Here is a 24551-nt window from a genome sequence, read left to right on the forward strand (position 1 = left end):
TGTGTGTGTGTGTGTTCGTCCTTCATTGCCAAAAAAGACCATGCTATCAGAGAAATGATGACATGACTTGCACATGACTTTGTTTTGAGAGAGGGAGGGCTGCCTCTTTCTGTTATTCCAAGAGCTACCACACCAGAAATTCTGGGGGGACAGATGAGCTTTTTGCATATCAGTGTCTACTTGGCATCCTGGACCTGGACCCTGATGTCTCTGCCTAACTACTATCTGGACTATCCCCTCAGGCTTTTCTATAGACCCAGAGGATAAGTATTCTCTTTCCAAGTCCTTCCCACCCCACCCTGCCCAGTTGCTGCCTGGACTGAGTCTTCCAGACTAGGGGAGAGGAACAGATTCCCCTTGACTTAGCTGCCTTCTCAACTCCCCACATCTTCTGTCCAGACTGCCTGCCCTAGCCTCTATACCCAGATTATGGAAGAGAGTCCCCCCAAAATCACAAACACCTCACCCTCAGCTTGATGACCTGGGCATCAGCACCTGAACATATCCTCTTAAAATCCTGAGGAGAAGAGAAAGGAGGAGGCTATCTCCAAATGGTCAAGTCTGGAAGGTGGAAATGACGTCTGAACTTGAGCCTTCTTTGAACCAGCATCGTGTCCGTCCTCCCCTGAATCGTATTTGTTCCCACCCAGTTCAGGGCAGTGTTCTTCATCTTCTTAGCCTTTCCTGTATCTTTAGCATTTGTAGAGCCCTAACAAGTGACTCCTTCCTCTGTGTCCTGGACAGGTCCAAAAGGGACAACATGTTGTGAAGGCTGAAGTCTCCAAGAATCCACCCAAAGAAGTTCTTGGCCACAGAACTCAGCCAGAATAATGGGAGGTTTCAGTCACCATCACTGAATAGCCATTTATTAGGCACCTACTGTTTTCAAGCCCCCTTGATATAGGTGTAAATAGCTGTGGCAACAGACAAAATGTGTTGGGGAAAAGGAGAGGATCTCAAGGAAAAAGATCATGAGAGGGTCTTGTCAGGTGGGGGAAACAAAGAAGGTTGTGGGAAAAGACCTAAGCCTTCAAAAGCAGCTAATGAAGGACTTTAGATTTAGGAGACTAGCCTCAATTTCCCTGGTGTGCCTTCTGTCTTCTGGCTACCTTCTGTTGCTGTCCTGCACTGAATGGAAGAACTCGTGAGTGTTTGTCCTTCTTTCTGATCATGCTTTCATCTAGTACCCTCTTAAATCTGTTGTGGTGTTTCTTGGGAAAGCTAGGCTTCCCAAAGATCCTGTCCAACAGGAGCACCAAGGAGCCTCTTCCAAGTGCATTTGTGGAATGATGGCACTTCTCGAGTCTAAAAATGCAAATGGCATCCAGAAGCATAGCTGACCTTGACCTATGGCAAATTGCTATTTCCTCTAGTACCTGATATAGGTATCATCTGCCCCCAGGCACTTCAGCAAGGGTTGTTAAGTAGGATTGAATCTTTTATTTGGTTTGTAATGATGAGAACAAGGCCCATGGCAACACTGCCAAGTTTCTTTGGAAAGTCATCTTGAATTGGTGTGGTTAAAAAATTGACTGTCTCCTGATGACAAGCCCTTCAGTGACAAGCCCCTAGGCCCTTGGTTGGGCTGCTTTGGGACAATAGATACATACAGACCTGTATTCAAAATCTTTGCAGCCTGGGAGGACCTTGAGTTCCACTGACATAAATGAATGAATGAATTAATGAATGAATGCACAAATAGATAGATGAATAGATGGATGGATGGGTGAGTGAGTGGATGGATGGATGGGTGGATGGATAGATGAATGAAGGGATAGGTGGATGGGTGGATGGGTGGGTGAATGAGTAGGTAGATGGGTGGATGGATGGATGGATGGATGGATGGATGATTGCTTGTAGGTCCTTCCTACACACTAAATAATGGGGGTACAAATAGAAAAGCTCCTGTTTTCAAGGAGCTCGCCTTCTAATAGAGAAAGACAATATATAAGGAGGGTTTAGGCTCAAACCTGATAGAAAAGACCCAGTGTTCCTAGGGACACAGTCTTCCAGAAGCTGGGTTCAGCTCTACCCCGTGCTGAGATACTGGAGGACAGTGGAACTACCATATGGCAGTAACAGATGAATGTTAAATGAGTGATAAAGAGTGCAGAGGAAGGAAAGAGCTTTTCTACTTGGGGGAAGGGTATTGGGATAGGCCAAAAGCATTGAAGACTGAGAAATTCTGGTCCAGGATAATCCCTGATGGGAGGGAGCAAAACTCTATGGGGAGGGAGCAGGATCCATGCTGTCGTATTTGGAAAAAGTAATAAAATGAAGAAGAAAATGACATTTTCTGATCATTGACAGCCCTTCCCCAATCTTTTTGTGAAAGTCCTAACCCAAAGTCCTGACAGTCTTACTTCTGTGTCCTTGGAATGCGTGGCTTCCCTTGCTCACAGGAAGTCATGTTGTGTTTCATAATATTATTTTTCTTTCTTTCATTGGTAGCAAAGGGTCACCATTAAGACTATGGGAAAGGGTAGCAGGCCTGGCTCTGAGGTTTCTGCAGGGATGGGAGGTCCCCAGAGTTGGTGTTGAACATAGACGCTTGTGTAAGCAGGGTCTTGGGTGATGAGTCAGCCTCTCGGCAGCAGAATAACTGTGGAATCCAATGAAGCAAAGCACACTCATCTTTATTTCATAAGAAAGAAGCTGTTGAGAGACTTGAGCCAGTCAGCTCACAGCTGTGAGAGAAGGAGGCAGGGGCATATTTAGGGATCTGGCCCCTGAGAAGCTGGGATGGGCTCAGAAGCCTGGGATCATTTGGAAGAGACCACCTTCACTCTGCTTTGGGAGCCTTCCAGATACAGGGTCAACACCCCCAGCTTCCTGTCTCAAAAAGAAAAACCCAGAGAGGAGAAAAAAGCCTGAGTGAGACAGAGAGCAAGCTGATAAACAAGACAGTTTCCCAGGGCTCAGAAAATCCTCTGGAGACCAAGAGGGAGAGAAAAGTCAATTTTCAATGACTCTTAGGATAGACTCAGGTCAGCTCTCATGGAACAGGCAGGAGGTTGTTTTGTTTTGCTTTTTGCCTGAAATATCAGGATCAATAAAGGAACACACACACACACACACACACACACATACACACACACACACATACATTTATCAATATTCAGGAAAAAAAAGTCTTCCTTAGACATCTTAGACACGAACACAGATCCCGCAGTAATCCATGTATGCTGCTCTCATTCCTTCTTTCTTTCTTTTCTTCCTTCCATCATTGCTCCCTCCCTTCATCCCTCCCTCCTGCCCTCCCCTTTATCTATCCCTTCCTTCTATCCATTTCTACCTCCCTCTTCCCATTCCTTACTTTCTCTCTTTCTTCCCTCCCTCCCTTTCTTCTTTCCTCCTTCCCTCCCTTTCTTCCTACCTTCTCTTATTCCATGTAACAATCACCCACTATTCACAAGGTACTTTGCCCTAAACAGAAGACACAAAGAGTTTATACTCCAAAAGTTTATGCTCTAAAAGGGAGGAGGTGTGGTTTACACCCAGATAAGCCGAGTTACTTTTAGTCTGGTCATTGTAAGAAGTGATGAAGGAAGAAAAACCCCTCACGCCAGTGCCTTGGTTACCCCTTTCACAGGAGGAGCTGGGCAGGAGATGACAAAGGTGGCAAGCTGATTAAGGTTGGCAGAGGCACATCCCTGCTCTCACATAGCATGAATGAGGACTGACCCTCTCTCTCCAAGGACATCTGGGGGATTTATCACCAGACTTAGGGAAGGGGAAGACCGTTTACCCAACCTGGCCCTTGGGCATCTCTGCAGTGCAAAGCAATGCCTTGGCCTTAAATCATCTGTCTTCTGAATGACCGAGAACACTTCATCTTCCATCTCCCAACTTGGCCTTTTCATTCTCCCTCTTTCTTAGACCCCTACTGGTTTCCCTGGTTCCTTCAGGTCTCATCTTTAGGACGAAGCCTCCTGATTCCCCCATAATTCTAGTGTTTTCCCTCTGTTAAGGGGCACATAGGTAGTGCAGTGGACAGTGTGGCAGGCCTGAAGTCAGGAAGACTCATCTTCCAGAGGATGAATCTGGCTTCAGACACTTACTAGTTGGCTGACCCTGGGCAAGTCATTCAACCCTGTTTGCCTCAGCTACCTCATCTGTAAAATCAGCTGGAGAAGGAAATGGTAAACTCCTCCAGCATCTTTGCCAATAAAACCCTATATGGTGGAGTGATGAAGAGCCAGACACCACTGAAACAACATAAAAACAAGAGCAAATCCTCTGTTTATTAGCTCCTACTTCTCCCATCTCTAGCTTGTGTGTACCTAGTCATTGGCATTAGACTGGGAGCTGCTGGAGAGTGGAGACTGTCTTTTGCCTCTCTTTGGGTCCTCAGCTCTTAGTAAGGTGCTGGCACATAGTAAGTGCTTAATGCATGCTGATAACAGCAAGCATTTATATAGCACTTTTAATATTTGCCAAGAGCTTTTCCTATGGTATGGCCTTCACAAAAACAGTGAAGTCCATTCTATAGATGAGGAAACTGAGTCTGAGGGTGGTGAAGGGACTTGTTCAAGGTCATACATTAGTCAGTGTCTGAGGCTGATTTGAAATCAGGTATTCCTGACTCCTATTCCCAACACTATCGATGTACCACCAGGCTCTCCTTAACTGCTAGTCAGCCATCTGTGGTGGACTGGATGTGGCCTTCTATGTCCTCAAGTGTGGCCCTTTGACTGACTCCAAGCTTCACAGAATTCTGTAAATGAATTGACAAATATATTAAGCACCTATTATGTGCCAGGTACCATGTGCCAGCACCATGGTATTGTGCTAAGTAAGCACTAGGGACAAAGGAGTCAAAAGACATTGCCTTCCCTCCAGGACCTCACAGTCTAATGGGAGAGACAACAACCAAATGTATATGAAGAAGCTACCGACAAGATAAATAGGAAATAATTAACCGAGAGCAATTCCTGAAATGACGAGGAGCTAGGGTAGGCTTCCTGGAGGAGCTGAGATGTTGGCTGGGATGTAAAGGAGGTCAGGGAGGTCAGAGGTCAGAGGAAAGGAGAGAGAGCATCCCAGGCCTGGAATCCAGCCATGGTGGGTAAGGGGTGGAGAGAGGGAGTGTCATGTTTGTGGAGCAGTCAGAAGGCCAGTGTCACTGTCCAGTACCAGACCAAAGCACATGAGGTAGGAGCAAGATATAAGGAAGCCTGGGAAGGTAGGAAAGGGCTAGGGTACCATAGGCTCTGAACACCAAGGAGGGCATTTGGTGTTTGTTCACAGGCCACCATAGGAAGCTGCAGGTGTGTATTGAGGTGGGGGGGAGGGGAAGAAGATCAGATCGGCATTTTAGGAATGTCATTTTGGTGGCTGAATGGAGGATGGGCTGGAGCAGAGAGGGACTTGAGGCAGGCAGACCCCCCAGCAGTCACTGGCCTGAGGAAAGGCCCAGAACCCAGGCCACAGGAAGATTGTCTGAAGAAAGTAAGAATTATATCTGGAAGAATAAACTCTCCACATATTATCTCATCTTATCCTCTGCAGTGCTTGGAGATAGCTGCTATTATTATGCCCACTTTACAGATGAGGAAGCTGGGGCAAGAAGAGGTCAAATGACTTGCTTGGGCAGTATCTCTGCAGAATTTAAACTCGGGTCTTCCTAACTTCTGGCCCCAAGCCAGAGGAATGATTAATGTGGTTTGCTTGGCTCCATCTCCCAGAAGTATAAATGATGACTGAAAGTAGTAATGAGTCCAATTTCAGTTTTATACAAGAAATAGTTTTCAACATTCACCATCCTGGACTTTTCCAATTGATTTTTTAAGCTCGTATATAAAACAGTTTTCTTATGAAATTTAATCTCATTTGTTTGAGCCAAACATTCTTATAAAATTCTATGTAAGTGCAAAGATTGAGAGCAGTAAGGAACTTGCAAGGCCATCAACCCTGATTTCCTCATTTTACAGATGAGGAAACTAAGGCTGAGCATGATTAAGTGGCTTGCTCAGTGTCACACAACCAAGATCTAAGACCAGGTTCAAACTCAAGTCTTCCTGATTCTAGGTGCAGAAGTCTATCCACTGTACCACCTAGCCACCTCTGCCATTTTGGATATTAACAGTGGGTTAGCAATTTCTTCTGGATTTTGTCCTGTGCAAATTTAGCAATCAATTTTCCATTTTTATCCACTTTAGTGATGAAAAATATGAACAAGCACAAGGACAAAGACAGATCCCTGAGTTAATTCACTACAGATCATCTTCCAAATGGATGATGGACCATTAATAATTCTCCTTTGGATCCAGCTCATCTACTCATTTGGAATCCATCCAGTTGTACCATCTCTTGAGCCATATTTCTGAACCTTTTCCCCCAACAATAGCAGAGCAAACATTTTCAAGAGCATGGATAAAATTGAAGTAAACACATTCCCCTCCTCTATTCTCCTAGTAACCTCATCCACAAAGAAGCAAGGCTCAGCCTCCCCTGGCCTGAGTTTGGTAAAGCCTCGCTGGCTCAGTGTAATCATATCTTCCCTCTTCCACATAGTCTCTAACTCTCTCTTTCACGATAATTCCTAGAATTTACCAGGGACTTGGAGCCAGTCTCCCTGGCCCAGAATTTGCAAGGTCCCTTCTCTTCTCGAGGTTGGAGCTGGGAGCCTGAGGATGGGAGGCCATCAGTTTTGTTTTTGTTTTGTTTTGTGGTAGATGAGGCACAGGACTATATGACTTCACCCGCCGATGGGCTTCCCTATTTAGACAATAATGTCTAGGTTGTGTCAGTCTGAAGCCAGGGATAGGTCAGGGTGGCTAATTTTGGGCTCTGTCATTACCGTGGCATCTGGAGCATTATTAGCAGGTGGCCCATTCCCTTTGCTTTCCACTGGGGGCATGTGGCATCCTTGACCATTGCCAGCCTTTGCATTCCCTTGGTTGCCCTCCAAGCCCACTGGACTGAAGGTTTCAGTCCAGGCCTGATTTGTGACTGCCCCATTTTCTGGCCTTCCTCCTGATCATTTATGCCCTTAAACCCTCCCATCACCCTCCTCCCTTCCACTCCTCCTTCTGATCATCCCCTCCCATGGAGATCCATATGGAGCTTCTCCATCTTACCAGAAGAGTCAGTAGGTGACTTCACGTCTCTGCTGCTGACACTGAACAAGAGAGCCAGGCTGGGCACAAGGACAGGCCACCAAGGAAAGCTTTCCCAGGTTTCTTTTCTCAAAACAGGACTTCAGAGCTAACAAGGATTCTGCATGAATTCTTTCAGCTATTTGTCTTCTATAGGATGGAGTGAAAACATGGCGGTTCAACTTCTCTCCCAGAAAGAGAAAACTGATGGGAACATGGGCTCCACTGGCAGGCCCAGTGCCCAGAGTGACAGGAACATTCAACCTGCAGCCCTTTACCCTGGACAGACATTAATGTTATTAATAATAATACATCATGTTTATACAGTGCTCACTACATGCCACACATTGTGCTAAGCACTTTACAATTTTTATTTCAGTTGACCTTCACAGAAAGTCTGGGAGGTGGATGCAGTTATTATGCTCATTTTATAGATGGAGAAACTGAGGCAAACAGAGGCTAAGAGCCTACATATGCATATAATACTTTAAGATTTACAAAGTCATTTCATATGTTAGAAGCAGTGGGGCAAAAAGCCTCTGGCTGTGGGCACTTATGGAGGTTGGAGGTTTGCTTTGGTTCCAAATTGCAGAGGAGAACTGAAGATCTGAGCCAGGGGCACCAGCCACCACACTCCAGGGCTAGAGGGGATTTCAAAAATTAAGCTATTATCACACACACAAAAATATGCACAGGTAAAGGAGAAAGAATCCAAGCATAGAAAGCTGTTATGAAGATAGAGAAGACTGGGGCTCATCTTCAGAGGAGCGTGATGAAGGAAAGAAACCCTCAAGGAGGAAAGCCAAATGGTCACTTGCCCAAAAAGAATTCACAGAAGATCTTATAAAAAGACTTTAAAAATCAAATGACAGAGATGGAGGAAAAACAAATAAAAAAATAACAATAATGTAGGAAAACCCAAGAAGATTATGGAAGGAAAGTCAACCAATTAGAAAAAGAGATCCAGATTCTTAAGGAAGAAAATGACACCTTGAAAATTAGAATTAGGCAAGATGAAGCCAGCAAAAATATAGGATATCAAGAAATAATTAAACAAAATATGAATAATGAAAAAAATAGAAAAAAGGGAAACATCTTATAAGAAAAACAACAGATCTGAAGAACAGATCAAGAAGAGAAAGAAATAATGGGACTAACTGAAGGTTATAATCACAAAAGAATCTTGATACAATAATACAAGAAATAATGAAAGAAAATTGTCCTGAAGCATTAGAAGGGGGGGAGGGGAGTAGAAATAGAAAAGAAGCCATCCATCACCACATAAAAGAGATCCTGTGAGGAAAACTCATAGGAACATCATAGTCAAATTCCCAAACCCCCCGCTAAAGGATAAAATATTAAAAGCATCAAGATGAAAACCATTGAAAAATGATGGTGCCACAATTAGAATCACAGAAGACCTAGGAACAGAGACATGAAGTCATTGCAGGTCCTGGGACACTATATATTGACGAGAGAAAGAACTAGGACTTCAGCTGAAAATATCTTACCCTACAAAGTTTAACATTTTCCTGAATGAAAAAATAAATGGACATTTGATCAACTGTCAGACTTTCAAGACTGTTTAGAAAAAAAATTGAACTTAATGGAACATTTGACATGCAAGAGCCAAGAGAAATATAAAGTGCATACCAAAGACTGATTATGAGGGATTCATAAGAATAGGCTTATGCTTACTTTTTATATATGTAAAACATATTTCTAAGATTCTTATTAATAATTGAGTAGCTTATAAGAAAGAGTGGGGAAAACCTGAACATGATAAGAATTCAAAAATAAAGCCATTTAGGAAGAGCTAAAAAGGGTGATTGTTTTATACAAATGAGATTCTGGAGGTAGAATCAATACAGGGGAATTAGATGGGGGAGGAGGGCTGGTAATTCTGGTAACCTGCTTTCATCAGGAATGAGTTTAAGAGGGAACAATACATAGATATTTAGAAGAGTATAAAACTCTTCTAAATTCAGAAGAAATAAAATAGTAGGGGCATAGGGAGGGAGGAGAGGATGGGGAAAGGATCTTTCTTTTCCTTTTAAATGAATGAATGAATGAATTTTTAGTTTCAATATTCATTTGCACAAGATTTTGAATTCCATATTTTCTCCCCATCTTTCCCTTCCCTGAACTCCAAGACAACTTGTATTCTGATTTCTCGTTTGTCCAATCTACCCTCCCTTCTATCAACCCCACCCCCTTCTCTTATACCCTTTCCTTCTATTTTCTTGCAGGGCAAGATAGATTTCTATATTCCATTGCCTGTATGTCTAGTTTCCCAGTTGCATGTAAAAACAATTTTTAACATTTATTTTTAAAACTTTGAGTTCCAACTTCTCTCCCTTCCTCCCTCTCCACCCATCCCCACTGAGAAGGGAAGCAATTTGATATAGGTTATATATGTGTAGTCATGCAAAACACTTCCATATCAGTAATGTTGTGAAAGACCATATTTCCTTTAACCTGCCCTCCATTTATTCTATTCTCTCTTTTGACCTTGTCCCTCCTCAAAAGTGTTTACTTCTGATTACCCATCCCATCCCATTTGCCTTTCCTTCTACCCCCTCCCTCCCATGTCTTATCCCCTTCACCTCCGCTTTCCTCTAGGGAAAGATAGGTTTTCATACCAAATAGAGTGTCCTTGCTATTCCCTTCTTAAGCCAAACTCAATGAGAGTAAGGTTCACTCCTTCCCTCTCACCTCCTCCCTCTTCCCCCCCATTGTTAAAGCTTTTTTTTGCCTCTTTTATGTGTGATAATTTACACCATTCTATTCCTCGCTTAGATATCATCCCTTCATATTCAACTAACCCTGTGCCCTCTGTGTGTGTTTTATATATATGAATGTATATATGTATGTACGTACATATGTATGTATGTATGTATATTCTCTCCAACTACCTTAATACTGAGAAAACTCTCAAGGGTTACAAATATGATCTTTCCATGTAGGAATGTAAACAGTTCAATTTAGTAAGTCCCTTATGATTTCTTTTTCCTATTTACATTTTCATGCTTCCCTTGATTCTTGCATTTGAAAGTCATATTTTCTATTCAGTTCTGTTCTTTTCATCAAGTATGCTTGAAAGTCCTCTATTTCATTGAATATCCACTTTTTTCCTGAAGTATTATTCTTAGTTTTGCTGGGTAGATGATTCTTGGTTTTAATCCTAGCTGCTTTGACCTCTGGAATATCATATCCCAAGCCCTCACAAGGGAGGGATCTTTAGAGGGAAGGGTGAGGGAATAGGTAAAAGGGGGTATACAAGGGTCTTTAGATTTATGGGAATGGGAGGGTAGGGGAGGAATGCTTGGAGGAGGGTAGGCAAGTAATAGGAGGGCAAAGTAGTGCGTTGAAGTAAAGGAGAAGAGGCAGAAGGGATAGGAAACAAGAGCCATGCAAAAACAAAAAAGGACCAGGAGTAGAATTTGTTTGGAAAAGTATATGTCTATGTATGTATGTATATGCATATGTGTATGTATATAAGTAAAGCTACAGAGAAACATATCCAGATTTAACTGTAGCCTCTGGGGCAGGGTGTGTGTATGTGTGTGTGTAAGAACAAAGTAAAAAAGTGCATAGCAGAGAACAGAAGAAAACTCACAGGGAAGCAAAGAAAAGGACAGTTCTCAGACCAACGTGTATTATTGTAGTATCAGTCTTTCTTGAGAGGAAAATTTGTTACATATTTTGAGTCCTCTCTTATGTTCTGCTATGCACAGGACATGCTTTTTTTCCCTTTGTGCTCCAATATTTACATTTAGGATATGTTTTTGTTCCTTTTCTCTATTCTGTGTTATTGTTTTAGCCTTTGAGTCTAAAATTTAAAAAAAAATAGAATTAGCCTCCAGTTTGCAGGATGTGTTATTGACAGTTGCTGCCTGAACTCTTTCAATTTCAGAATAGTTAGATCCATTCTGTTTTCCAGTTATCTTATGGAATAATTCTGGGCTATTTTAATTGGGTTCCCTTTGTGGTGGATGAACTTTCTCCTAGAGATGGAAGCAAGGAGTTTGAGGTTGATTTGGTTGGGTTTGCTTTCTCCTCTCCTGGGTTTTTGTTGCCTGGCTTTGGGGACTCAGATGCCCAGAGTTCATAATGCTGTATGTTTGGGGTAGAATTCCACAGACCATTCCTCTTCTTCTAGGTCTGTGATTGGTTTAGGAAGTAAAACACAGTGCCTCCTCTCCCATCCCCCAGACACAGTCTCCAGAGATTTACCCAAAAGAGTCAGTGTTAGATGTTCTGGGAATCAACTCCCCAAAGCAGGGATCTACTAGTCAAAATTTCCAAAAGTTTTATCATATTATTTCATGTTTGATAACAATACAGTTATAGACTTCTATAATCTATGATCATAGATCTATGATCCTTAAGGCATTTTTGTGAATTCTGTCTTTCAGGTCAGTCAGTTTGACTTATAGAGAATCATGTGATTTTGTTTTTGGTTTTATTTAGTTCTTTTGTGTTTCTCTTCTTTTTAAATTTTTTTTTACCAATTAATCCAAATCTTCCTCACACACCCCCTCTCCAGACACATACACTTGGATTTCTCTTCTGTCAAATTGTCTTCTACTTCAGTGTGTTGTGTTTCCAGTCTGTACTTCTTTTCACATTGCCTCTAACTTCTTTGTAGAGATTCTTCATCAGATATGCAGTTTTTCCTACATTGAATTCTGTGTGTGTGTGTGTATTCAAATTCTGTGCTGAAATCTTTGATTTATGACATAAATTCCTAATTTCATCTTTTAAATTTTAATTTATTTTTTGAAACATTTTGAAGTTATTTCTGGGGATATACTATTTCATTATGCAATTTAGAGGAGGGAGTGGGGAGGGTGCTACTGGCTCATGACCTTGCCCTGAGTAACCTCTGAGGAAAGAGGACTAGCCTAAGCTGAAATATTTCCCTCAAGCTTGACTATGCTCTGTGCTTAGCCCGTGCCTTCTGCCCCTCTCCTTAGATTCCTGTCCCTTTCCTTCCCACAGCTTGGCAGAATTCCTGTCTTCCCATTTCTCATGGATTAAGTAGGGGTTCAGGCTGAGTCATAGCTATGTGGGAGGTGGAAAGAGATGCCCACAGCCAGACTTTGGGTCACAAGGTTCTCAGATTGCCCGTTTTCACTCTGCCTAGAAACATGGAAAGCTGGGGATTGGACAACATAAGGAGGAACTCTGTGTCTTCCATTTCTCCTCTCTTCCTGTTTTCCATGAGATTTTCCTTTATGCAGTATTCCTGTGTCATTCTCTTCCAGATTCAGCATTGGTTATTCTAAATCTCACGCACATTTTCTTATATTGAAGTTACTGGCTTGCTGAATACAACACTCAACATTATACCAGTTTCATAATTTTTTTTAAAAGTGGTTTTTAGTGGCAGTGAATAACCTTTAGGTTTTAGATTGAGCATGAGCACCTCCAAGGACCAAGTGTCCCACAACTCCCACCCCCCCTACCACCTGAGGGTCAGGGAGGGACATCAGAACTGGCCCTATATGTGAGTGAAGCTATCAGCCACCTGAGGGAGAACAGGCAGGAGGGAAGGGGTAAATCAATGTTGGATAGTGAGAGCTCAGAGAAAGTGATCAAGGCTAGCAAAGATAATTGCATTACTTCACTATTCTGCCTTTGGTCAGCGTGTGGGGGGGAGGCAGGGCTTATGTGAGATTGTCCATTCCAAAGAGCACTAAACTAGGTAGAGTCTCTATTGTCCAGGAGGTGAATCCAAAGGGATCCCTGAGACTTAATATCAGGGAGTCCATGCTCAGAAAATCACTTCAGTCAAAATCAGTATTCATTTCTAATCAATGAAGAATGAAATTAGATAAAGAGAAGGGGAAAGGGGAAGGACAGATTTACATTAAGGAATCATATTCACGTCAGGGAGTCCAGACACCTGTAGGAGGAGACATGAAAAAGACCACCTGAGGGAGGCAGGAGTGAGAGTGATACTGCTGCAGGGCCACCTAGACCAGGGGCTCTTCACCTTTTTTGCATGTCCTGAACTCTTAGATAGTCTGGTGAAGATCATTAGTTTCTTCTCAAAATTCTGTTTTTAGACTGCATTAAAAAAGGTACATAGGATTAAAAAGGAAGCCAGTTATCCAGGTATCTTAAAAACAAGTTCATGTGGCTCAGGTAAAGAACCCCTGCCATAGCCAGATCAAGGGCCTGGGAAGCAGATGGCCAGCCCAGCCTGGAAGCAGGAGCTTCTAGTGATGACAGACTCCAACCAGACAGACAGCTGCTGGGGTCTGCCCTCTGGCCAAGGAAAATCCAGTTCCTGCCAAGTCTCTGAATTGGAGGGCTAGGGTTAGGGTTAATGTTCTTCATCACAAACGAAGCTGTCATCTCAGACCTGACACCAACTAGTAGAAAAGGTCTTGCTGGATTGAGGGGGAAGGACCAACACTTGAGTAGCCAATGCCTCTAGAGACTGGGGTTTGCTAGTAACCTTGAATTTGACAGGTTCAGTCTCAAAGAGGGCAGAGAAAGGATGGGTCACATCCAGTAGTCTAACATTAAGAAGGGAAGCCAGCCCATGTGGGGTGTGTGTGTATGTGTGCGTATGTGTGTGTGTGTGTGTGTGTGTGTGTGTGTGTGTGTGTTTACAGAGGCAGCTAGGTGGTTCAGTAGATAGAGTGTTAGACCTGGAGTCAGGAAGACCTGAGTTCAAATCCAGCCTCAGACACTTACTAGCTGTGTAATCCTGGGTCAGTCACTTAATCCCTGTTTTCCTCAAACTGCCAGAGAAGGAAATGACAAACCACAACAGTATATTTGCCAAGAAAACGCTCTTCGTGAACAATCGTGAACATGATTGAACAACTGAACAGCAACGGCAAATGTGTGCAAACATATGTGTGCAAACATATGTGTGTGTTGTACATGTATGCATTTATTTTTCATTCACGTCTGACTGACACTCTATTTGCAATTTCTTGCAAAAATGTTGGAACGATTTGCCATTTCCTTCCTTAGCTCATTTGACAGATGAAGAAACCGAGGCAAACAGAGCTAAGTGACTTACCCAGGGTCACGCAGCTAGTCAGTGTCTGAGGCTGAATTTGAACTCAAGAAGATGAGTCTTCCTGATTCCAAGCCCAGCACTCTTACCATTGTACCACCTGACTACCCAACATATACGTATCTTACTGTATTCGGTGCATATTTACACACGTGTACGTAGTTGTATTTGTGTATGAACATGCAGACATACATGTGTTTTATGTGTGTGTACATGCATATATATGTCTATATGCATTGTGTCTCTGTTGTAAATCTGCATCTGTATGTACTGTACGTGTATATATTATATATACATATATATATATATGATAGGTTGTTTTTTTCCGTGTTGTGTACACATTCTTGATGATACATTGTGTATATGTACCTTGTATATGTGACATTACATAGCTATGTGTATATGTATTGCACATATATACATGTAGTGCATTTCTAGCTTATGCACATATGCATACACACATGTTATGTGTGTATATCTGTGTGTGTTTTCTCTAGTTCTTTTGGACCAAGAGGAGACTAAAAGAAAATCATGGTCAGGACAGCCTTGGGGAGGTGAGGAGGACGATGAAAGTGGCAATTTGAAAAAGTTGTGCTACTCAGCACTTAGTCCACTTGGTTTTTCTTTCAAGGAGAAAGCTCTTTGGAATGAGAAGGATAAAACAAGATATTTGTGAGTGGGTGGATGACCCAGAACAGTGAGAAGAAGGTCAGGCAGTCTCCCCTTTCCTTAGTGAGTTCAGAACCTTGGGCCCTGATACAAGCATCCAAGTGTAAGGAGAGAAGAGGCCCATGGGATGGCTGCCTCTTCCTGATGATCTTGGCTGGTCTTGAAGGACAGGAGATTCCAGCTAGATGGAGAAGGGAAAATGCTCTTCCAATGTCTCCTCAGCCCTGCGCCATGAAATGTGTTTATCAGTGACAAGGGTATGGGTGTACATCAGCATGGCTTTGCTAAATCTCCTGATGCCACCAGCTAGAAGCAGAGCTCAGACATGGGATGCCAAGTCCAGATTCAAACAGGTCTTGGCAAACAAGCATGATGCCTAATCATTGAGTCATAGAGGAGAAAACGACCTTGTTCCAGTTGGGGTCCAAAAGTCTACTTCCCACTTACAGACATCTTTCTCTGACTCTCCCCCATGCCTAGTGCTCTCTCCTTCCTCATCTCTGCCTCTTGACTGGCCGGGCCTCCTTCAAGTACCAGCTAAATCTACTACTTTTCAAGAAGCCTTTCCCGATCCCCTCAGGGTTAACTCCTTCTTCTGAAAGTATCACCTGTTGATCTTGTTGTGTTTGTGAAGAGTTGTTTTCATGTTCTTTCCCCCCTCTACACAGTGAACTTCTTGAGGGCAGGGATGGTCTTTTATCTTCCTTGGTATTTTCAATGCTTATGTGGCACACATAAGTATATACAAATACCTGGCACACAGTAGGTACTTAATAAATGCTGCTGATATTCCCATGGATCAGGGGCTGAAATCGTCCATTCCTAGTGCCAACCAACCACAGGGCCAATTGGACAACTTAGTTAACACAGACCCTGAGGGAGAGGCAGATGTTCCCTGTTGTTGCCCACCTCAGGAGCCTTCCCATCAACAGTACTGACCCTCCTGTGGACACTCTGTAGTTCATCCATGCTTTCTGAAAGCTAGCTCAAGAATTGAACCCACTACTCCTGGTGTGGTCTGACTACCTTAGGTTTGAATAACCTCTTAAGGGAGGTTCATACTGTTTTCTAGTTTCTCCTGGGCACGTTAGTTTTGAGCTTGTGACCTATTAACTTCGAAGATCCTTTTCAGATGAGTTATTCTCATTCCACACACTTCCACCATCTTGCACTAAGAAGTTGGGTTTTTGAAATCTAATTACAAGATGTTAGATTTATCACTCAGCTTAAATCATGTACTATTTGGACCAATATTCTAGACTGTCAATCAGATAACAAACATTTATTAAATGTCTCCTCCATGCTAGGCACTGTGCTAATTTCTCAGAATTCAAAGAAAGGCAAAAACTCAATCCCTGCACCCAAACAGCTCACAGGCTGGGGGTGGGGGTGGAGTAGCATGCAAACAGCTGGGTTTGTACAAGACCCATAGTTGGAGCAAAGCAGGGATGGTGATCTCAGAGGGAAGGCAGTAGTCAACTTAAAAGCTAAATTTCTGTAGCTCTTGCCTTGGTCAGGATTGCTATGATTCATGGTGGCTGGGACCAGGTCGGATCTTTAGTTATCCTTCCTTTCATCTGCATCACTTGACGTGTTCTCAAATTTATCGGGTCTGTCCGTCTACATCATTATTTATGGAATCATCAGCTCTGGATTTCCATCCAAGCCCATATTTTCTCCCTCTGTCAGTGAATACCTCCCACGAATATCCTGACATCAAGCTATCCTTGGCACATTGGCTGAGTCCCTGGGAAGAGGCAGAAGGGGCCTCAGCAGCCTCTAGTTCCACCACCCCCTGACCAGTAACCCCCCTCAGACATCTGCAATGAGCATCTTTCCAGACTCGGGTTCTAAACTTCCAGTGAGGGGACTACTCCTCCTCATCTCCTGAAACAGACCATCGCCCTTTCAAAGACCTTTCATTGTCAGAGTGTTTTTTCCTTAAACTAGGTCAAGATTGTTTCCTTAAACAATCTTCCTTCCTGTGCTTCAAATCCGGGCACACAGAAACACGCACACAGAGGGCCCCCTGGCACTGCATACACAGAGGGCCCTCTGAAACTGCAGAACCCACCAGACTGCACCTCATCCCCATCACAGCCCTGACATGGTAGTGACCTCAGTGGCTGTCTCCCAAAGCCCAGACTTGTCCAGGATATTACAGATTCATTGGTTCCCCTCATATCCCTCCACCTTTTCCACAGGATAAACATCCCTAGTTCATCTTTGGTGGTTTCTCCTGGAAAAGACCCTTTTCTTCTAAATGCATTAGATAGATCATGGTGGAAGCTGAGCTGAACCTGGAATCCAGACCCTAGCTTTCAGTTCCAGGTACTTGAGGCAGGGCTCTAAGAATGCCCCCATGAGCTGAGGCACAAGAGGTAATGTCCATGACATTAGCTCAGGGAGCCAAGTGGATGTGGGAGTCACTGACCTCTGTGCTAGTCATGGAAGTGTGGACTGCTGCAATATGAAGAGGCAAAAGGCAGCCCCTACCCTCAAGGGCCACTCAGTCTAATGGGATAGATAACATGTACACAATGTATAGACTGGACAAACTGCAGGTAATCCAGATGGAAGAAGTCAGCAATGGTGGGCATTGAGAAAGGTTTCCCATGGCAGGCAGGACTTTAGTTGTGACAAAAAAAAGCCAGAGAAGTCACAGCAGAGGCCAGGGGGACAGGAGAAGCCTGAGAGAATGCCTGGAGATGAGAGAAGAGGAGGCCATTGGCCCTGGCTCCAGGAGTCCCTGTCAGGGAGCTAAATGTAAGAGATAGGAGGGGGTCCATCAGGAAACCAAACAAAGGATTGGACATTCATCCCATGACAGAGAAGGCCAGAGTCCATTCTCCCCTCCCAGGAAATGGTCTCTCAGATTGAGAAAAAAACAATTCTGAGCTGTGGGAAGACTTCCATGACATGATTCTGAGCAGACCAGGAGGACAGTGCATAACAGTAACAGGCACCAACCGTGATAACCTTGGCTCTTCTCAACAATGCAAGGATCCAAGACAACTCCAAAAGACTCATGGAAAAGCCCGCCTACCTCCAGAGAAAAAACTTTAGAGTCTGAATGCAGATGAAAAGATAATATTTTCTCTCCTAGCATGGAGGAACAGATACCAACCATTGTGACTGCAAAATGTCTCCTCCATGCTAGGCACTGTGCTAATTTCTCAGAATTCAAAGAAAGGCAAAAACTCAATCCCTGCACCCAAACAGCTCACAGGCTGGGGGTGGGGGTGGAGTAGCATGCAAACAGCTGGGTTTGTACAAGACCCATAGTTGGAGCAAAGCAGGGATGGTGATCTCAGAGGTTTTCTCCTTTTGTTTTGATTCTTCTTTCACAATATGACTAATGTGGAAATAGGTTTGATGTGATGTATAGTCTGTATCAGATAGCATGCTGTCTTGGGGAAGGAGCGAATTTAGAACTCAAAATCTTATAAAAGTGGATGTTGAAAACCACAAATAAATAAATAAATGACATTTTTCTGTTCCTCAGGAGATGAGAGAAGATCGAGGGCGAGGGCGGCTTGACTCCATGGCCCTGCTCATCATGAAACTGGACCAGCTGGACCGAGACATTGAGGATGCCCTCAGCACCAGTCCCTCTCCATCCAGCCCCCAGGTGCACCATCCCCACCAGAGGCCCGTTTCTGTGAGTCTGCTTAGTCTCTCTGCTTTCCTTTGCACAGACCTCTGAAGCCCATCTTTCCCCATGGCTCCTGATGCAGGGAACATCTCTCCAGTGCCACTCTTATTAGTCATTATGAATTCACCTGAATCATCCTACATGAGCTCAAAGGCAGAGCTGCCTCAGCTAGGAGAATAGGATTGGAAGGTTTATTTGGGGTGGGGGGTGGGTTGGAGGAATGGACTAATTGCCCAAGTACATGTTGAGTGCATAAGTGCATGACAGAGAGAAGCTCAGGCTGTAGACCATAAAGGATCATTCATCCTTCCAAAGCCCCAACATTGAGACAGGGACACCAGATGAGGTCACACCCTGCTCAATAACAGATCTGACCAAGTTGGTCCCAGCTGCCCCTCTTTTACATAAAACTAACCCCAGTTACTTTGTAGGACAAGTTAAAAGTCATTATTCCTTTCCACCTCCCACCTGCACTCAGAGTGTACAAAATACAATCATCTCCCCTTCTTGACTTGGCCAGCTGTCATTGGGTAGCTGGGGACTTTAATATATGACTTTAAGGTTTGCAAAGTGATAAATATCATCCTGACCCCAAACCTAAGAGAAAACTCTTCCCAAGAGTCTCCACCCATACTGCCAAGAACCAGCAAGCCAATGGCCTTGCTCTTGTGCCAGAAGCCTCTGACCCAGCAAACAAATTCTCAGGGTCATGGCTCTTTGTTGACCAGCAGACTTTGCTCGAGTCTATACTCAAAGAGGAAGTCAGGACTGTGGGTGTGTCCCAATAGGGACTCTACACTTGAGTCCCTTCTTAAAGTCCCTTCCCAGGGCACCTACTCCGAAAGCATGTTGCTGATAATGGAATTTCATCCATCAGTAAAGAACCAGTGGGTCAAGATGTGTGTGCATACACATATGTGCATGTGTGTACATGCATGTTTGGGTGGGAGAAGGAGTGTGCAGGTGGGTTGGGGGAGGCTACCTCTGCAGAGCTCTGTCCTTCCTAAACATGTTGTGGCCACTTAGGAAGAGTGTCTTGTCAATATTTGCATCCCCAAGGCTTAGAGCAGTGTCTGGCCATGGTATCTTCTTCATAAATGCTTATTGACTGTTGGTTGCCTGATATTTCACAGGATCAGGAGTCAAGAGAGGAGAGTGGAGATAATGGCAGGTCAATAAATCAGGACCAAGTGGATTCACCTCCCAACCTGGAGGCAGTTGCCTTGGGGGCTGGTCCAGCCTCTGTCTCCCTCACAGTCAGCTCTACAACCAAACCCAAGGTATGGGTGAGTTACAAAGGAATTTGTAATTGTTCTCTTCCACCTTGCCTTTAAAGGATATATCATTATCAACTCCCTAAGGTTGATTGCCTACCCTGGCAATGCCCTCAAAATGCCTAGAAGAGCCTCGGGATCCCAAGAGTGCCCCTGAAGAGTTTTCATGAGGCTTGACTCACCCAGGTGGGGTTGGGTGATATGCATCCTTGACAGAAAGGGGGACAGCACCCTGCTTTCTCTACAGGAGAAGAGTCTTGTCAACCTCAGGTTGAGTTTCAGCTAAGGTTTCCAATCGAGCACCCACAGGCTGAGGTCACAGGCAAGGAAGGTGAAAAGACGAAAGTCATCTAGATTTTTGTCCCGTAGTCAGAGGACATTTTGCAGTCACAATGGTTGGTATCTGTTCCTTCTCAGAGTGTAAGTCTGGACATGCTCCATTGCAAAGATCCACAGGTCAATGGGCAAACCCCCCAATCCAGAATCAGGAACGCCAGGCTATAAGAAGCTCTGTCTTTAATAACTTAGATGGAGAAATGATGACACTGTCAATGGATACCAGGGAGGTGACCTACCCAAATGAAAGCCTATACCTACTATCCTGAAATCAATTTTCTAGTTAAACTGAGTATTTTTAAAGAAAAAATAATCCTTTTAGAAATTTTGGCTCCGTAGAAATGAATTATACAAAGAAGAGTTTGAGAAAAGTAAATAAAAAAATAAGTATGTCCTGAAACCCACAAAACCCAAGTTCATCAATTACTTCATAGAAAAAAAGATACACTTCATTTTCCCCACTCAAAAGGTGGGCCTCTTGGACTTAGCCCAAGAACATGCAAATTATTCTGCCTCCTGCCTCCTATCTTTTCTAGGGTCATGACAAGAATTCATTGCTACCATGTTAATCTTTAATACACACCTATATCCCAGAAAAAGATCATTCTTTGGGTCTGACTTTCTTCCCTTAGCTTCATATAAGTCTTCCCATGTTTCTCTGAATTCTTTATAGCCATTGTCTCTGAGGGTAGCTACATGGATAGAGCACTGGCCCAGGAGTCAGGAGGATCTAAGTTTAAATTCAGCCTCAGACACTTCCTAGCTGTGTGATCCTGGGTGAGTCACTTAACCCTGGTTGCCTTAGTTTCTCATCTGTTAAAATGAGCTGGAGAAGGAAATGGCAAGGCACTGTAGTATCCTTGTAGGAAAACTCCAAATGGGGCCATGGAGAGTCAGATATGACTGAAAACAACCGAACACCAGCAATGATCGTGCATTTTACCTTCTCTATTCTCTAGCATCACTTAAACTTCTGCTGAGTTCAGTGGACTTCTACACGAAACTGTTCATGCATATGTGTATAAGTGTGTGGGGGGGAAGGCTGTTCTGTGTGAAATAAGTCACAATGGTTTCTCATATTTCTTGATTATTATTTGCTCTGGTGTAAATTTGAGGGTTTGCTGGAATCGATGTGAAGGAGCTGAGTAGTCAGATCCTCTCCCAGGATCTGTCTTAGCTCGAAGTCCCCTCTCTTTATTTTTCAACAGCCTCTCTCCTCACCTGTCACCCCATCTAAGCAATATGTTTAATGCCCACTATGGAAGAATTCATCTCAGTCCTCCCTCTACTTCGTCTGGACCATTATGAAGTACATGGATTTTGGGGGAGGGGTATTATTTATACCGTTATGCCCGTGATTTATTTATGATTTATATATAATTATCCTAGCATGTTATGTGATGGACAATATGTAATATAGATAATTATTTATGTTATTACTACATATTGATTTATTATTTTGTTATACCTAAATATTGTTCTATTCTTTATGCCTTTTCCCCACCTGGTCTCATTCCCATGTATGTCTTTTACCTGTTACCACAATGTGCTTTTGGCTTGGCATTTGTCAATTTGCTCTAGGGCTTTTGTTGGCCATGGATGGTCCAGTGTGCAACCATCCGGGCATTCTTCTCGTTGTCATGCTTCTTCTCCCTGCCCATTGGCCCCTTAAAGAGAACTGTTGATTCTATGGTTCACTTGATGGTGCTTGCCCAGTTTGACATTTCCAGGGGTTCCCCTTCCCCAGTTCATGTGCCCCATGTCCTGAGAACATCACAAATTATTATTGCTCCTCCAGATTTGGGCTTTTCCTGGATAATATTCATGATTAGCTGCTCCCTCTCATCCCAACCCTACCCACCAAGTACTTTACCCCACTCTCAAGAAAATTTCAGGTCATGGATATTTGCTAACCTGGTTTCAAGTAGTGATCATTACTTGTGACCTCGATTTCATGTTGTCCCCAGATTTTGAATAATTATGATAATAATTGCTAAAATTGTATGGCATATTAAAGTTTACAAAGTATTTTATATATTACCCCAAGTAATCTTCAAAGCAACCTTGTAAGGGAGATGCTATTGTTAACCCTATTTTATGGATGGGGAAACTGAGACTGAGAGAATGATCTCCAGAGAAGAGACTGACTTTTGCCTTTGTTTGTATTCCTAGTGCCTGGCACATAGTAGGTGCTTAATCAATGTTTATTGACAATGTTTATTTGCCTAGCGTTACTTAGTTAACAGATGTCTGAATCAGAATTCACCTCCAAGTCCTCCTGATTCCTAGTCCAGCATGCCATCCCCTTTACCACCCAGCTGTTGAGACTAATGTGATCTTTCCAGGAATCACCTGGAAGGCTGCCCAGAGCCCTGACGGGTAAAGTGATGTGTCTAATGTCACACAGGTCATAACTTCCTGGGATTCATATCCAGGTCCTTTTCCTGACAGCAAAGAGTGCCCCATCACCACTCTCCAAACTACTTCCAAGATGCTCTCTTTGTAAATGAAGAATCTGGAGTTTGACAGCCACAAGCCTGGGTGATTTGAACCTGACATTCCTCTCTGAGAGTGCCCTGTGAATCCCACCAATCTGCAGTTTGTTCTTTACATCCTATTGGTTATGGGAATTTTTCTTGCAAATTTCCCTGTAAAATGGCATTTGAATTCTTTCTTTTTTCACATTTTGGGTAATCTAAGCTCTATCTCCTAGTTTTAAAATTGTCAGTCTTTTTTTTCCCCAAATAATCCATTGATCTAATTTTTTATTTCATTTCTGTCTCTTTTTCTGATTGACCAGAGAGGCTGAGAATTTTATTCCCCATTGAATTTTCTCCTTTACTCAAATTTCCCAGAGTTTGATCACCTATCTGTCCTGCTCTGCTCTTAGTGTCTCTGGACATCTCATTACTGATACCACTTTAGTGATGCCAGACTCTCTTTCACTGACTTAAAAGTAATCATGGCCCAATTAGACTGATCTTAGGGCATATACAGCTTCTTTTCTTGATTGTCATTGACAGTACTTTGTTATTTTCTCCCTTAAATGACTTCTCTTCAGGATCCTTTCATCCACATTATCTGCCCTTCTGTTAAAGGGTTTCTCCATACCCCCACCCTCATGCCTTGCTGGCTACCTTGTCCTTTCCTTTTCTTTATCTGAAAACCTATTCTGTTTGGAATTCCTTTAGTCATTACCCATATTTTCTTTCTCCTTATTTGTTGTTGTTCTTTATTAATTAATGAAAACCTGGTTATTTAAGAGTCCAGAGGAATCTCAGCAAGTTAAGGAGAAAAGATTGTGATAGGAAAGAAAAAACTCATACCAACATTGAAAGCAAATTTGAAAAAGAGCTCAAGGAAAGTACAGGTGGAATTCCATGGTCTAAAATTCTTTAGAGGAACACAGTTCAAGAGGAGATGGAAAAGCTCAAGAACAAAACTCTGAAATCACAGAGAGAAAGAGTTTTTAATGAGAATATAAAAGGGAGTTGTTTAAAAAGACTGATGTGGCAGCCCTTCTCACACCATTGTAAATCAAGCAAGTTCAGGTAATAGAGAATGAATTCAAAACAAACTGAGTGATGAGTAAAAATGTAGGCAACAAGGGAAGTGTTGTTTTTTCTATACTATAATGAAACGGGGGATAATACTGATCATTGAAATTTATATAGCACTAAAAAATTTGGAAACCATTGGACTCGAATTATCTTACCTTGTGAGGTATTTACCAAGGTAAACTAAGGCTCAGTCTTACCCATGGAGGCTTGTCTATGGTCCAGAGTTGGTTAAAATCATTGGTGGGATTAGAACCCAGGTCTTCCTAACTCCACATCTAGTACTTTCTCCACTGGACTGGGCTGCCTTTCCAAAGGAGGGATTAGAGTGCTGCTGTTGGTATTTCTTGGTGGATGGGATGGTGATAAAGGGGAAGGAAGGAACCATTCGTTGCCATCCAGGTTTTACCAGGGAGTGTTTGGACATCATGAGATGTGTTGACTGGCTTGTAAGAGTGGCATCTGTCCTCAGTACAGCCAACAGGAGACCTCTCTCAGTGAGATGTGGTCATTTCTTCTGCACAGCTTATTAACAACTTGGAACATAATTAGAACTAAAAGATGAAGTCAAAATAAAGTTCCTGATCTTGTTATTATCTGTACATCAGTCAGTGAAAGGGGATGTCATTGTTTCATTCTCAAGCAGCCCCCATGAGAAGCTTCCTTGGTTCCAACTGCCTCCAGGGTAAAATACTGGTTCCTAGTTCATAGTTTTCCCAGTGACTTAAGAATAAGGAATTACCACAGAAGGAGGGGACAAAGAGACATCCTATAGAGACAGAAGAAATAAGGGAAGGAAGAGGAGGGAAGGGAAAGAAGTGAGGAAGACAGCGAGCCAAAAGGATTGAAGATCAGAGGTGAAGGGGACTTCTGACGATCAGCTTTCCCTTCCTCATTGGACAGAAGGACCCCTAAACT

General features: G+C 43.1%; 1 protein-coding gene across 2 annotated transcripts in view; it reads left to right on the forward strand.

Annotated features, from left to right (window-relative positions):
- Window positions 1–24551, forward strand: part of DLC1 (DLC1 Rho GTPase activating protein) — a 210583-nt gene that overhangs the window by 29156 nt on the left and 156876 nt on the right. For both annotated transcript variants that reach the window (XM_072622376.1, XM_072622377.1), the window contains exons 3-4: window positions 18317–18472; window positions 19600–19746. In XM_072622376.1, coding sequence (XP_072478477.1) covers window positions 18317–18472; window positions 19600–19746 — 303 coding nt within the window. The remainder of the gene's footprint in view (window positions 1–18316; window positions 18473–19599; window positions 19747–24551) is intronic.

The sequence above is a fragment of the Notamacropus eugenii genome, chromosome 7 (genome assembly GCF_028372415.1).
Source record: "Notamacropus eugenii isolate mMacEug1 chromosome 7, mMacEug1.pri_v2, whole genome shotgun sequence".
NCBI lineage: Eukaryota > Metazoa > Chordata > Mammalia > Diprotodontia > Macropodidae > Notamacropus > Notamacropus eugenii.